General features: G+C 31.5%; 1 protein-coding gene across 1 annotated transcript; it reads right to left on the bottom strand.

The window, feature by feature from the left end:
- Positions 1-8,738: 8,738 nt before the first annotated feature.
- On the bottom strand, positions 8,739-16,455 carry LOC130443700 (zinc carboxypeptidase-like). Its single transcript, XM_056778491.1, has 7 exons — positions 16,116-16,455; positions 13,898-14,064; positions 12,476-12,612; positions 11,309-11,313; positions 10,526-10,822; positions 10,176-10,266; positions 8,739-8,941 (listed from the first exon to the last, which is right to left on the bottom strand). The coding sequence occupies exons 1-7, from the start codon at positions 16,449-16,451 to the stop codon at positions 8,739-8,741; spliced, it is 1,236 nt and encodes a 411-aa protein (XP_056634469.1). The 5' UTR covers positions 16,452-16,455.
- Between the last annotated feature and the right edge of the window lie 325 nt (positions 16,456-16,780).

The following is a 16,780-nucleotide window of genomic DNA, read 5'->3' as shown; positions in this document are numbered from 1 at the left end:
CATTATCCTGTTCTTTGTCATATTCGTTCCTTTCAACTTTTGACATTCATTGAAACGTTTCTTCTCAATTCATTATTTTCAGTGTATAGTTAATTGGGCGAAGAATAATAAACACAGGAAGCTATGCTCCGATTCTTTCAAAACAGAATGAAAGAATATTTTCATTTCTTATTGGAAGTTGGAAATAATGATAACATTCAAATAGTTGTTTTGAACTTCAGCCATAAAATTCTGCTACGTCTTAAATTTTCTTTTTCATTTTTGTAGAGACATTTTTGCATCCTCCCACGTTTGCCTATAGCATCAATCAAGGTCCTGTAATGGAGAATAAATCAAAATACGTGGTTTTTACGAAAAGATATCATTTATGTAATATTAAAATAGTATTTATGATACTACTTTTTAAATGATCGTTATATAATTCAGATGAGAACAATCCAATAAACAAAAGTTTTTTGAGTGCTCTTTTCTTCCACAATGGTCCTCATTCCAGTCCAGGCGGTCTAAAACAGTGGCATTATTCAACTGGAGAACTTTTCTGCGTGGTACGATGGTTAGCTGCCGAGTAAATTTCGCGATATTTCGAATTGTCTAGTTCTTTCATTGTATGAGCGGTATGAAAGTTATTTTGAAGGTTATAAATACCGAGAAACTACTGTGAAAATTGGGAAAAACTAGATTATTGCCAGATAATTTCTGTCTACAATTTGTCTCTGGTGCTACCTTATATCTTTATAAAATTTAAGGAAGTAACTATTCAGTTTGCGGTACGATTATTTAATGAGTTCTCTAGTACTTCATTTTCATGAACATTATATGATATCTCAATATTTTTTAGTTTACATCAATCTTAAATTAAATTTCTCATAAATATTTAGTTGAAATAAACGATTCACTTCTTCAATCAACTGATCTGTTTGAATTCATCTTTTTTGGTAACTGAGATGAATAGAATTAAGAAATCGGAATCGCAGTTTTTTTATTGCTCAAACTCAATTATAATGCTGGAAGTTTAATAGTCATTTCCATTTTTAGGTCCCTTTTTTTATATTTCACATTCAAATGAGTAGAATTATTTATTCAGCTTAAGAAGTTGGTGCCACAGTTGAATTTTTATATGAAAATTAAAAATTTTACGAACATCTCGATTAATAGGGAATCGCATTACAATTTGGAAGTGATTCAATCATTCAAATACAATGGGGATACGAGATTTTGGATAGGACCATGAATTGTCAAAATAAAAATTATAGGAATATTTCAATCTTTGGTCAAACATGCTTAGTAGCTGTAATTTCACTTTATTTATAAATACTGAGCCTTAAGTCCTCAGATGGTAATTATTTCTCACGAAGTGGTATTCATCTCAGGTAAAGTACATATAATTGATACTTTGATGAAGCGAATGATTAAAATTAAATGGGTGCAACCAGTTTCTTACCGACACGAAATTCACAAATGATTAAGAAGGTGATGAAGTTGGAAGAATTAGGATTATGTTAATTAAATTGATAACATCATCCATGAACACGATACTGAAATAAAATCATATTTTCTCTAATTCCAATACATAATCTCAAAATGTTCGATTTTTTTCCAATTATAAGGCGATTTTGAGAAATCCTTAATGTTTGAATAGGTGTGTATTTTATTTATCTATCAGATGCAACGTTATGATGATAATTATTTTTTTTTTCAAAATAGACCTCATTAAAAACGCTCTATTTATTATCCGTTTTCCGTTAGATAGATTGATTAGATTGATGAATCAATTTTTGGGTTCTTCTAGTTTTGTCTCATATTTTACTCCCACTAATACTATGGTGAAACCATTTTCTAATTATTACTTAATTGAGAAATGCCTCGATATCCGAATCTTCACAATATATAATCATTTTCTAATTAAGAGTCCTGTTTCTTACTGGTGTCCGGGAACCAAAAATTACTCAAAGCATGTGAAGGCCGCTTGACATGGTGCAAAACTGCGTTCAAGAAATTGCATGTAATTCTTTGAAAGATCAAAATAGTACATAGACGAATATTGCATGTCGTTTGAAATTATGCAAGTCTCTTACTACTGCATCATGGTTGCCACTAATCAAAATTCCAAAAGTAAAAGTGAACAATTTCCTAACCTCTCAGACTATTCAATATTTTGTGGCAGTTCAAAAATGAAAATAACAAAGCTAAATGAAGTAGACAAGAAAAAAGTGACCAGTGTATCTCTGGCAATAATTATATTTGCCTCTGCTTTGCTTTTGGAATCAGATGGACATATAAGCTAGAGAATTAGACGAGAAAACATAGAAAATTAGTTGAGAATGGATGAAGGAACATTTGAAAAACTAATGAAAATAAAACGTAATATTTGTAGATTAGAAACTCATTTATGCTTGCTTCTGATCAAGAAATATTGCATCTTGCATTGAATTGCACGTTGTCTTGTATCATGTCAAGCGGCCTTAAGGCAAAATAAATTGAGAACTTGAGGCGATAACACGAACTTTCTCTCACAATATCAATTTTAATAATGCATTTCTATGAATGTTAATTAGAAAAAAAAAATAATTTGCTGCATTGCAGTGTAGAAAAATTATACTAAAGCTCCATCATATTTTCATTTAATTCATTCACAACGTAATCATTTTTCGAATTAAGATACAAACCATCGTATCAAAAATTCATTTTACAGTATTCGGATGTGTATCTCTAAAAGGCCCGAGGAGTCACGGTAAACTTTCCAGCGAAACTTAAACAACCAGTTGCTCCTTTCACGAGTTGAGTGAGTTTCTGTCAGAAATCATATACGGCCGCTGGGTATTTATAAGAAGGGTTTTAGTAGGAAAGTAATAAAATTATATACGTCGAGTTATGGGAATTCATTTTTGAACATTTAATATAAATAGTGGTGATAGTTTTCGGAGTAATATAATTGATTTTCATATTGTCATTCACTGTTTCCTGAAAATTCAAAATTGTTTTAAATGAGTTAATGTTCATACGATAACGAACTATCATAAATTTTGTGTATTCTCAAAATTGCTCCTATCTGAACTTCTTCTTTCATTTTTGAGAGAGAAAGTTATGAAAATAAAAATATTTAGTGAGGTAAAGCTAAATATTATTATTAAACATTTTTTTTGGTTCAGTATAGCAAAAAACTAATCATGTAAGAGAATTTAACTTCTAAATTTGATCATGATTAGCAAAAATGTCAATGGAATTAGTATGACGTCTAAAGGTAGTGTAGGTTATTGTCTGCGACCCAAATCAATTTTTATGAGAAATATACAAGATAACGATTGATATTTTAGTCAAGTATGAAGTTTTAGGTAAATAAATGAATACTTTTTACATAATTTCGTGTGTCTCTATTGATTATTATATGATAACTTTATTGGTAAGTCGCCAAAAAACATTAATTTTAAATTTTCATATTGAGAAAAATGTTCTTAGTAGGATATTCTCTGAGGATTACTACTTTTGAACTAAACAAATAAAAACAAATATTTATAATTGGATATGGATTTATTGATTTTCAAATATTCTCCATTAAGATCAACACACTTTTGCATGCGTTTGAACCAACTGTTGACCTCCAAACCACGAGATTTGAATACATCAACCGTTTATTCAAGTATAGGAAAACGGTGACCTAGCAATTTATTTTTGATCTGAGGAAATAAGACGGAATCATTGGGTGCCAAACAAAGACTATACGGCAAATAATCCTTCAATTCGATTTCTTGACTGTCCAAAAACTGATATGTGAGAGCTCGCATTGTCGTCGTGGAGAATGATTCGTCTTCTGTGATTGGTTTCCTTGATTTTTCCGAAAAATTCTGCCAAACAAATACTGTCATACCATTCAGAATTGATCATAATGAGTTGCTCCAATGGAGAGGTGGCAGATGTTCAGTTATTCCGAAGAAACTGACGACCATCTGCTCCGAAGTGCTTCGTGCGCAAATAACTTTAGTTGTATTTTGCTCGTCTTGAAAGGCCTATACAGTCGATAGCTGTTCAGTTTCGGGTTCATATGCATAGATCTATGATTCGTCTCTTATCACGATGTTTTCAAACACCGCGATCAAATTTCTCCAATATTTCTTTGCCCCAAACGGAACGAGCGATTGTCAAATTATGCGGTATCCAACGCGAACAGATATTTTTGATAGCCAAATGTTCATGCAATATTGAAGGTATGCCAGTGAAACTGATGCCCAAGTATGCCTCAATTTCAAGGTATCTCACATGACTATCTTGCAATATCAGATTACGCACGCATCCAGCATCGATGTTTTTTGGTACAACCGCCGATTTTGGAGGACCTGTAGTGAAGTGCGACCACGATTGAATCTAGAAACCAGCAACACACGGTGGCTCGAGATGGTGCTGTTAGTTTAATCCACGTCGAATATCGTAGAAAATCATTGCAAGAAAATGTTCCTCATTTGATCCCATTTTTTGACCAAGATGAATGTTCTAATTATCTGTAAATGGCTGAGATAGCACTCTTATGACAACACGTTCTGAGTGCGTTCATCATTAAAAATTCACATCCGTGTTGCCATAGTTCAAAACTTGAGGGACAAAATTTAAAAGAAGAATTTTTCTCCTAAGTAATGTATGCAGTTGCAAAACTTCACTTTTTTACCACAACTACATTAATTTGTATAATCTTGGCACAAAGTTCGTATACAAAGCCATCTTCAAAGTATTTACTTTCCTTAAGAGATTTATACGCTTTCAGCTTCTATTCAGTATAAAAAGTTATAGTTCATAATATTATTATTAATCATTGAACTAAAATGTGCCCCTCACTTCAAAATGTTCGTTGACATGGGCTTTACTAATCAAATGATCATTTTAGGATGACGATATTAACCATATCGCAAATAAATATAGTTCTATATCTATTGTAGTGAAAAAGAACTGAAAATGTTCTAAAAGAAAGATCAATTGTGTTTTTTTATATACCATGTGTACCATAAAGTACTCTTCGACTCATCCTCCGTCATTTCCTCAATTTTCTTTATGTTAACACTGCTAAGTGATACGTCAGGGGATTTTGCAAGCGCAAGGAGCTCACCATACTACTTTCAACCACACTTTGTAATACCGATATTGAGAGTTTAACCATTTTACTGGTAAATGACTACCACTGGCTTGTAGAACTTCGAAAGAAATTATTAATTAGTCCTACTACTGGGTCTGGGACAGTTGTGACAGTAAAGTACATTGGGATAGAGCTTGCTTACCATTTTATATCACTCACTCTTACCATGACGAATAATATTCGTTATAATTTTATATACCTCCATATAAATAATGAAAAGCAACAAACAAAGATAAAAGCAAAACACTTTACAGATGCACACACTGAGCTAGACGATTTCATATGCAAATCAACTAAAGTGTGCTCATCAGGGCCTTAAATAATCAATAATAAGCCGAAAACATGAATTAACGTTAACCTCAAAATATTTATATGGATTCTATCAAAATTTAATTATCACGCACGAGCATTAACGAAACTATTTTCATATATAATTCACCACAACTTTCTAACGATATAATAACTACTGATATATTCGGATGTAGTAAATAAGGCGGATTTAATGTTATTTGAAACTAGGTTATGTTAATAAGTGACTAAATGTGGCGTATCAAAACACTTTTACACTTTTATAATAGATAGATCCAGATATAGAAAATTTCCAGTTTTATCCCGAAACACACCTAGTACGTTTATGAGTATTAAACTGAAGGATGAAGAAGGTCGATGCTGTGGTGCGTAGTACATTTTATGAGACCGGCGTCTGAATTCCTAATGGACGCAAAGAAATCTCGCTTATAATCACATTTTATTTAATATACATATTAGGTACCAACATACGCTCAAAGTTCATGAAAATTAATGGTCTTCAATTTCTTAGTAACAAGTGGGTTATGATTCAAACAGAGTAATTAATGATAATAAATTCATATTGTGGGAAACTTTTATATTATAGATTTTGGAGAGATTGTATAGAACTTTTTAAAAATCTGCAAAGTACCCTTATTTCAATGATTTATATATTAGACACTATTGCATAAAAATGCCACTATTTTACAGTTTGTCTTAGATGTAAACGAGGTAGAAAACAAAGAATCTGAAGGGCAAGCAGGAGTAGCAGAAACTCAAATAATAAAAGTGGAATAAGTCCAAAAGAGGTAATACAAAAAATTAGGTAAGACATCAGGAACACAACAAATAACAACAGGCATGGAAAAGCTACAAAAATGGAAATAACAGAGATACTAAAAATAATAATTAACAAAATATATGACGTAGGAGAAGCGCCAAGAGATGGAAAAGTGGGAATAATTACACCAATATAACTGAAAGAAGGTACAGGAAACTACAATAGCTATAGAAAAAAATCACACTACTAAATACATTCATAATTTGGAGCAAAGAAAAAAACAAATAAAACCATAGAAAGTAAGTCACTGGAAAATATAAGATATTAAAATAACATAGTAATAATTGCAAGAGGTGAAAAAACGACAAATATATTATGAGCCTAGAGATAATATATATAAAAATAAACGAAAAGTAATGAAGGCAGTTTTCAGTTCAAAGGAAATAGCAAAAAAAAAATAACAAAAGAAATATATAAAAAGCAGTAATAATATTAAAAATTAGATCAGAAAGAAGGACACGAAAAAGCAAAATACAGAGTACAGAAACAGGGTTTATAAAAAAATACTGAATAAAACAAGAGATAAAAGAATGTGGAACAATATTATAACAGGAAATTTTAACTCGAAACCAATTTAAAACAAGATCGAAGAAGGACAACTATGATGGTTTGACAATGTCTTGAGAATAGGAGAGGAACGATTAAAGATATTTGAACCATAGATTTACAAGTAGCAAAAACAAGATCAAGTAGGAGTTGGACAGAAAAAGTAAAATGTTAAGAGGAATACAAGGAATAGGATAGAAAGAAATAAAATAATAGATACGAGATAGGAAATGAAAACAGCTGTGGAGGAAAAAGCCCGTGCAATAACTTAACTCCAACAGGCTTCACGCTTAAAAAGGTAGAAGGAATTTTCCTAATCTTGAAACATATTCCATATGTTCATTCAATTGATACAGCTGATTGAAGTTGGTTACTTACTCGATTACGTAATGCAATTAATTGATTAATCTAAGTAATATTTTCTGTTTTTTTTTGCATTGAGTACCTATTTTTCTTAGGTACACTGTGGTGTAAGTTAATCCAACTTTTAAAAATGTACGCTTCATATTTTTCTTGGCAACATTTACAAACCGAGGAAGTCTATTTTAAATTCTAATTATTCAATGATGATTCTGACCTTGTAGAGTCAATTGATTTTAGTAACAAATAGTTTTTTCTCAAACACTCAACAATCTAAAGCTTTTGAATGAATGAATGTGGAAAGTAGAGTCTGTTTTATGTAAGATATATCTATTTCGTTTTTAAAGATTAGAAGTTTTGCTGTACAAATTCTGATTCCGCAAAGACGTTGTATTTCCACTAATGGCACTCCGAATGATGATTGAAATATTATTATTTCTAATTTCTGTCATTTAATCTATTGTTACTAAAATGGTAGCCGATGTACATCGAAACACATCGTGATTTTTGTTATTTTCCTTATTATAGATAAAGTAAGAAAGCTAGTTGCGTACTCACCTTTTGAGAACGCAATGACATATACCGCTTCACGAAACATACTAATTCCATCAATGTCGGCAAGAGTAAAGCATGTAACCTTCACTATATTGGATAATGATAAGCAATGGGTATGCTTCCTCTTCAATATCATGTTAGTGCGAATTAACACAATTAACATATACAAAACTCAAACGTGCCGCAAATGGCTACCAACTTCAAAAATAAAAAATAATGTTTGGTGCATCAATATAAACATTTCGCATATCATTTTCAATGAATACTACATTGACTAATAAACACTTTCACTACGAATGTCATTTTTGGGGTATACCCCTGTTACTAAAGCATTTTTTGTTTGAATTTTCAATATAGACATTTTTTATAATGTTTATTGATTCTAATAGTTATTTGTAAGTGAAAGTGCATTTCCCGAAGTGTCCTTCCGGAAGGACAACCCTGCTTTGCGGGTTATTATCAATAGACACCCATAATGCTAAACCCGCTACACCCATATCTAATGTTTATTTATTGTAGAAGAAAACTCCAGATTTGTTGACAATTTTTATTATAGTAAATTACAATTACTAATTATATATAATTATTGATTCAAATTATTATTTTGTTGGACATTATTGATAATCAAAGAGCGTAACAAGTTCTTTACATTATTATTATTCTCTATTAATTCTCATATTTTTCTAGTTTCCGTGACCACAAAAAGTAAATTGACCTCATATCCACAATGTAACCTTTAAACAGTATTTGTTCTTATTTCTATTTTTTGTGATATCAGTATTTATGATTCCACAGCATGAGTAGGTACAAAAAAATATATTCATTAATAACTAGTTCGGAATATTCACTTTTACTCTAAAATTATATTAGGTACAATTTATATATATCTCAAAAGGATGAATAATTAGTTTTGGAGGCAAGGGTTACTTTATTTTGAGTTACTTCTCATTTCATAATTGACAATACTCATGGTTCTAATATTTTATTACTTCTAATAACATGATCTCCTCGACAAAATCAACAAAAGTGTTAATAGTTAGTAGTAATGTTATTATATTTCTCTAAAATAGTAATTAGAGATGCCATGAATTCTTTCGCAGTCGGTTTAATCTCTTCTGCTGGCAATAAAAACCCCGTTTTACTATTTTCTGATGGACGTAATTCGAATGCAAATACTATAGGAACACCAAGAACAGCTTTGAACCAGTCACTGCTAGTGCCTCTTATTAAACCTAAAAAAACACAAAAAAAACTAGTCAAGTAGCGAAAAATTGCAGAAGTTGGTGGAAGAAGTTTGTAGATTCCCTTTTGAATTTCCATTCGTAACCTCAAATATGAAGTACACAAGGTAATAAAAGTGAAGAATCAGCAATAGAGGGACTAGAATCTGTAATTATTCTAGGAATTGTCATCACCTCTCAGAATAAAATAGTGCAATCTGGCTTTAAGTGGTCAATTCAAGCCTGTCACAGCATATTAAGGCTGTTATATGAGGGCCGTTTTTTTTTTCAACCTCCGATCGCATCTTGCAGACGCTACGCGGGCAGGAGAAAGCGGGTATGCGCTGTAGGCGACTGAGAAGCTCTGGCACTACACACTTCGCCATTGTTGACATTCAGGCGTCAGTCGGCGTTGTGCTACAGCCACGTAAATATGTCCGCCATTATTGTTGCTCCTGCCAAATGTGAATTGCGAAGTCTTACTCATTTTCTACAGGCTGAAGTGCTGTAGAAATCCATCGGAGAATGAGTCGTGTGTATGGGGAAAACTTCAGTGGATGGTATCTAAAGTTAAAAGATGAAGGGGGCCAAGGACCCAAATCTGTCGCTTGAGATGACCTGGTTCAACGAGTTGACAGAATGGTTAAAGAAAACCGCAGATTCACCATTTTTGCTTTTTCTACGAAATTTTAAGAAGTTTAAATGTCTGTTTTGTACTCTATTGTTACTGGGTATTGCAAAGCTTGTCCACAGATATGACAAATGTCTTAATCTCTTCATTGATTACGTCGGAAAGTATCGAAAAAAACGGCCCTCGTATATACAATAAATGTAAATATGACAGTGAATATAACGAGTGGTGAAGAACACATATAGAAACAAGATATTTAGAAAAAAGTTATTGAAGATAATTCAAATGTAGGGTAGAAGGAATTTATCTATACTTATAATAATAAAAACTGATCTAAACAAGTGGAGTCAAAATATCTCTTTCTAAAATTAAAATACAAATCAATGGTGACACCGTTATATATAGAGAAGAGAATAAATGAATATTTGTCGTGATTGCATTTTAAATGAATTGACTTCATTTATCATGTAAAACAGAATTGATTAACTTAACAGAGTAGTTGTGGGCTGTAGTTAATGTGGGTAATTTGGAATATATGTGCCAAATTCATGATTTCCTCTATATAACTGAATATTTTGATTGAAATTTCTCAGTACGATGTTTATAAGATATTACCAATGTCTGATTCAGACACAGCTCCAGCTATATATACAGAATGATCTGGCTGCTCGTAGATAGTTTTTGCAGCAGCCTCAGCAATTTCTCTCTGAAATAAAGAAAAAAACTATCAATTTGTTTGTTTATAGATAGAGAACTAGTTTCTTCCTTGATATTAAGCTATACTAACTATATTCTGTAGAATCAACATTATAGATTGCAGAATAAATCAAAGAAGCTTATATGTCATTATTCTTAATATTTTATCGAATCATATACTTAATCATGTAAAATAGAATTTTTGTATCTCCAAATTTTGACTTATTTCCTTACAAACCGCAACAAAAACAAATGAAAAGTTCATTTACCGTTTCTTCATAGTTATCTATGTGCTCAGTGGTATATGCATAAGGGAACAAAATGAACTGACTGAATGAGTGTAAGCTAATGGCGATTTTTATATTGTCCTCTAGTCCTCTTAAATATTGCGCCAATGAGCTTGTTTCGATTTCGGAAAACTCCTCCTTTCCTGGAAATTCAGATCTACATGCTTCTTTTGTTTGATTATTCCACATGTAACCCCAGTTGCGATTTAGGTCCACTCCAATACAGCGTTCGTCTGTGTATTCGCTATGAGGTCTTCTATTCTTACGCCACAGTCGATGCTAGAAATTTGGAAAAATTATAAGTATTGTAATAAATTGAAAGTAATTGTCCTTACTATACAAACTCACTCAAACATAGTAAGTAATTCTCAAGAAGATGGTTTTATACTGCCTCGTGTGTTTCAAATATAAGATATCTTGGATTGAACGTTGAGACAATTTGTTACATAGGACAACATGATAAATATGACACCAAACAAAAATTAACTAAAATCTATTGAGATAACTCTAATCTTAGTCAAGATTAACTCCAATCTCAGTTAAGATGGTATCCTTCATAAATTTTCACCCTCCGAATTTTATAAGCAACTATCTATTCTATGTTACTACATAAAAGATAACATTGTCTCATTCTAGTGAATGTAAATCAGTCTTTTTTATCTTCATGTTATCAATTATGTCTAATAATAGTAGAAAAACTATTTAACGTGACGAATTTGGATACAAGATAATCTTCATTATCATGTTTGGTTCTCTACTACGTACCGTTTCTTATTGAAATTATCTCAAAGTTTAACTTGGAAATTAAATTTTCTAATAATCTCACTCCTTTTATCGTCATGTCCGCTATTTTATCCTATGTACCTTTTTTATGGTATTGTTTGCTGATGTTTTCATAAATTTCATTTTTCAGTGGCTCCCCTTTTGCCATCCAAAGTTCTACCTTAACATCTCAGTTTTCAAGCTGCGTCAATTTCAAGCTTTACTCGCGAGTCGATCTTTTCGAGTCTTCTTAGGATATTCGATTGGAATTTTTGACTTTTGTAGGGAAACAAGAATATGATACAAGTATAAGTTTCCTCAGCTTCTTCATTTGTACTTGAATGAATTTGTAATAATGCGGGTCATATTGTGAGCCATGAAAAGATTAAAAGCATCAGTCAAACTTGCAATACCTCGAGTATAAATCCCTTTTTTCTACTTTCTAGATATCCTATTCGGGAATAATGCAGTGCTGCCAAACCTAATGTATGGTAATTACCACAAATTCGATGGGAAGTCCCGAGAATACCCGAGAGTGTGATAAGTTTCTCGTTCTCGGATTCGTATGTTCACTGTTTATTACTCGTTCTTAGACCGATTCAGAGGCATTTTCTGGACGAAAAAGAGAAGGCACTAGACATAGATACGTGCGCGAAAACTGGACTGAGAGCTCAATGTGACTGAAATGAGCACACATTTCTCTTTAAGTCTCGACAAAATTCAATATTTAGAGCGGAATTAGAGAGGAAAGTTGTTTTCTCCTTTCAAAAACGGCAGACCAATCTTTCGAATTGACACGTAATACTTGATATCAAAAAACCAACATTCACAATTACAAAATAACTGTATCGATAAACAAGTTATCATTTTCAGAGACCGAAGGTAGACAGTTATTGTGAGTGTTGGTATAGTGATAGTAATGTGTATTAATATAAGCAAAGTTCTAAATGAAGATGAAAAAGTACGAATAACTACTTATAGAAATCACTTTTTAATCTAGTGTGTTTTTCAGTTTTATATTTCTTCTTGGAAAAACACCTGGAGTCTAATTTCTCTCATTACCCAGTTTCAAGATTAATTTGGTTCATAAATATGAAATCAATTAAGAGAAAATATTGAGAGATTAACTAATCTGGATTATGTAATGTGTAATCGGTACGATACTTACACTCTGAGTGAATACGTATCCATCAGGATTAAGAACAGGCAATATATACCAATCAAAATTTTCTACAGTCTTCCTAACAGCTGGATTTGTGCTAGTCAATATTTCATTTAAAATGAAAGTACTTGTGGCCCCGGTAATCCTAAAAAGTTAAAATTATTATCATACGAAAATCAGCCGTGAGATCCCAGATTTAAGTCATCTGTTATTAACATAACATGTCAAATAAAGAAAATATTGTTTTATTCATTATGGTATTTTCTTCTAAAAGTGATACAATACAAACAAGTTGCTTCGGTCTTCCTATGAGATTTTTATAGTCATTCTCAAAGTTAGTTCGGGATTTAGAGCATTTTATCGCTATTCCTTACGTTTTTAGTTTGAAAACAGAAATGAGTCGCTGTAGACCCTATCTGGAGAATATGGTACATGCGAAAGCAATGCTAAATTTTATTCATTGGATTGACACGTTTTGGATATCTTTCTGGTACTACCGTGAACGTCTTATTTTCAATTTTTTCATTCATGAAACCTATTGCGATTTAGCAAAAGGTAAGTTAAATATTATTAACGCGTTGTGAAGTTCCTTTGTCTCAATAATTTTGTTTTAATATTACTAAATACTATTATTTATAATCAATTTACTGATTTTCCCAAATCGGTTTTCTGTTTCTCAATTTTAATTATTGCATAACTTTGAATAACTTCATAATTTCACTGTTCGTTAATAAACTAACTTCCCTCCATGTTTGTAATTTTTGAAAAAACTTCAATTTCTTAATTTAATTCACTGACAATCTGGTTAAACGAAGCTCAGATTCAGTCTAAGATAAATTTTTCGTAAAAATATCGACAAAGAACACTGCAACATCCACGCATAATAGCAATATTTAGTCATTCAATCGTTGCTTTGAAACAGTGTCAATGATTTATTTCTTTTTTCCAAATAGTCGATGAAAAAATTCCATATTTATAGCCAACTTGCCAACTGATTGTTATTATAATAGTATAGTATAAATGGTCATATATCAGTTAAAAAAACCTGGTAAATCATGTCATCAAGTTGTTAGGGTTTTGTTCCATTTGTGAGAATACGTACCCATTGGTGAAGAAGCTTTTTAGTGAACCAATACTCGTGTGAAATTGAGTTCTGTTTCATCACAACAATGCCTCACTCAATTCTCAGAGGTTAAGATTTATTATCGAAACTGTTATAATCACCTGATCTGATGATATTCTAATAATTTTTGCTTCTCAACTTAGAAAGAGGAGATGGAAACTTGCTGTACTTTGTGTTTAGAATTGAAAGGAAATCATGTTGAACAACCAATAAAGTTTTCACCGTGAAGCAACTTTTTCATTGAGAAGTTACTTTCCGGCGTGTTTATTTGTTTCTGGAAATTTCATTAGCAACCGATAAATCTTACCATTCTCTAGCATGAATTAAGGAGTCAATCCAAACGGCTCTTTTTTCGTTTTCTTTCTTAAATGACACCTTGACCCCAAGTATACTCCTATCCTCATAACTTCTACCTCCCTCGATCAGAGTAACTGTTGGATATTGTAGAGGTAGGTTCTCAAGCCAATTGTAAATCTAAAATATATGAACGGAATATTTATCTGAACCCTTAGAAACAAATTAAAAGAAATTCGATTAAATTTATATGTTCAATGTACAAATCATTTGTTATTGAGAAATTTTTTCCGTTTTTGCCAACATAACCTGGATATAAATACTTAGGGAATAAAACAATTTATATAACAATGGTGATAAATAGGAATAACCAAAAATTTATTACGCTAAACATACTGTTTACACTATTACTGCACCAACAAATACAATTACACTGTCTCATCTCTGATATTCAGAGACTTCTGTGCACTTGTGAGTGTTTGTATAGCGCAAGGTTCGGCAACCTTTGGCTGAAGTGCCACTTACGGCTCTTTGTATGTGAAGCTATGATACTTTAGTTCTATATGCAAATATTATTGATTTTATAAGAACAAATTGATAATCGTTATGAGCCTATTAAAGAGAATTAGGCATCGATTATGTCTCTCAGCGACTTTTACTGTTACGTAATTTCAAAAACAAACCATGAATCTTGAAAAAGATCAAAGATTTGCCATTAACAACACTTGCTATTGATGAGTCTTGCGAAAAAAAGGTACGGCATAAGCTGCTTTTTCTGTCAGATATTTGTCTTGTCAAGGTCCGAAACAAGAACTTCTAGGATTGTTACCGAAGATATAGTGAATGCCATGGAAAAATGCATCAAAGACAATAGGATCAATTTAAATAAAATCGTTTCAATAGCAACTAAAGAGCGAAAATGGCTGCAACAAATTTATCTTTATGGTGGATATCACTGCAAATCTAAGTGATCTAAAATTGCAAGGAAAGGTAAAACCAGCCTATGTTTTTATAGAAGAATTGGTATGTTTTAAAGAAAAATTAATTCTTTTTGCAAAAGATATTCAGAGCGCCAAATTACTTCATTTTCAATGTTTAAAGTAATATCACGATAGCAAAACAGTGCAACTGTTGACAGTAATTACTTCAGAACTCCTGTAGAAAAAATTAAGATTTTTTGATCGATTTGATCAATTCAAAATTATTCACATTAAGCCATTTGGTATTGTAAATGGATTTCTAGAAATAAAATTCATAGATTTAACAAGTAAAGCTTTGTGGAGGAAAAATATACAGGTTTGAAAAGCGATAGAGGAGTTGGAGTATTTATCTAATAATTCCATAAAGATATGTATGTATATAATCTAATTTGTTTTGAAAAACAATATGAATATATGATTGAATAGATATTTTTTCTTATGAATAAAAGATTGGTTTTTTGTACCAAAGCGTTTATGCGTGTACTATTTATTGTTGGTAACAAAAAATTTTGTGACTCTTTACTGTGAAATTTGTGAATTATAATTTTTGTCTTTCCCGACCCGGAAGGTTGCCTACCCGTGGTATAGTGGTAGTGCAAATGCAGTATGAATATGACTTACTGTTCCAGAAATTCCAACTTAGTTTTTATTAATGATAGAGGGAATGAAAAGTGCATGTTAAATCAAACCAGATTAACAAAAATTGTTTAATTCACTTTGTTCATTTCATAGTATAAAGTTATGGATACTTCTATTGTTCTAGTTGAACTTTTATGTTTGTATTGTTAGAGTTCTGATATTTTTTAATTCCAGTATTTAGACATATACTTGTTCTGTATGTTCAATTTTTAGTCTCTTTTCCATTCCTTATCACTGACTAGTAACCATTTAGGTAGACGGTGATATTTCTCATTAGAACGAAAAAATATGTAATAATATATTGAAAATCAGCAAAAATATATGAAATGTAGAGCTGGAAACATACGATAGAGGAGAACATTGAATGATAAGATATATATAGGGCAAATAGCATTACAAACACGATAACTGTTTATAAATTACGTCCACGGAATGATTTCATATAAAGCTAATTGGAAGAACACAATGGAAGTATGAAACAGAATCAAAATTTTGATTTGGACAGTGGAAAGAAGAAATTTTAATAATTGATTACCCACATTCTAATCATGATGAATTTTCAGTGCTATAGCTCTTGTTAGTTAATCTGAGAATCTTAAAAAAGGCACTCACTTTTTCAAGTGGCTGGTAGTTATCCCAATTGAATTCTAATTCAATGTTTCGCAATGAGGATTCTCGTTCCTCTTCTATTAATTCTTGTATGTTATTGACAACAATTTCGAAGTCTATGCTGTGTTCATTTAAAAGCTTCATAAAATCTTCTTGATATTCTGGCGCCACTAAAACTACGACATTTACATCAACTTGGCTCGGATGACTCCAAAAATCGTATTTTATATCTGTATACATTTTTTTCAGCAATTGTAACTGATCCAAAGTCTTGGGGAGCATTCTAAATAATTTGTGTTTGTCGAATCTATAGTGTTTTGATAGAGTGAGAGATACCATCACCAGAAATAGTGAAATACATAGCCTCATCATATCCTGAAAGTATGTACAATTATAAAATCTTCCTATATAGACAGCATATGATATTTTTTTGGTTTTCCGGTCAGTTTGAACGTTACAAGAGAGTAAATTTAATTAGATCATCAATAATATGAGAAATTTAAATGTTATGATACTAGTTTATATGAAAAACCGTATTTATAGTTCATCAAATCCGAAATTATTTCTCAAAATGAGACTTTAAAAACTGTCTCGTAGCTTCTTGTTACTGTTTTTAGAAGAGGAGGTGCTCAAATCAATAGTTTTAAACTCTTACTAGTTTCATACGA

Source organism: Diorhabda sublineata, chromosome 1, assembly GCF_026230105.1.
Source record: "Diorhabda sublineata isolate icDioSubl1.1 chromosome 1, icDioSubl1.1, whole genome shotgun sequence".
Lineage (NCBI taxonomy): Eukaryota > Metazoa > Arthropoda > Insecta > Coleoptera > Chrysomelidae > Diorhabda > Diorhabda sublineata.
Note: the sequence above shows the minus strand (reverse complement) of the source record. Positions and strands in the feature narration are given on the sequence as shown.

Bases quoted from the DNA above. Each gene is read 5' to 3' on its own strand.
- LOC130443700 (XM_056778491.1), bottom strand. From the start codon at position 16,451: ATGGTATCTCTCACTCTATCAAAACACTATAGATTCGACAAACACAAA. The intron at 12,613-13,897 runs GTAAGATTTATC...TTAACTTTTTAG, and splicing joins TTAATTCATGCTAGAGAATG to GATTACCGGGGCCACAAGTA. The intron at 10,267-10,525 runs GTAAATGAACTT...TCTTTATTTCAG, and splicing joins TAGATAACTATGAAGAAACG to AGAGAAATTGCTGAGGCTGC.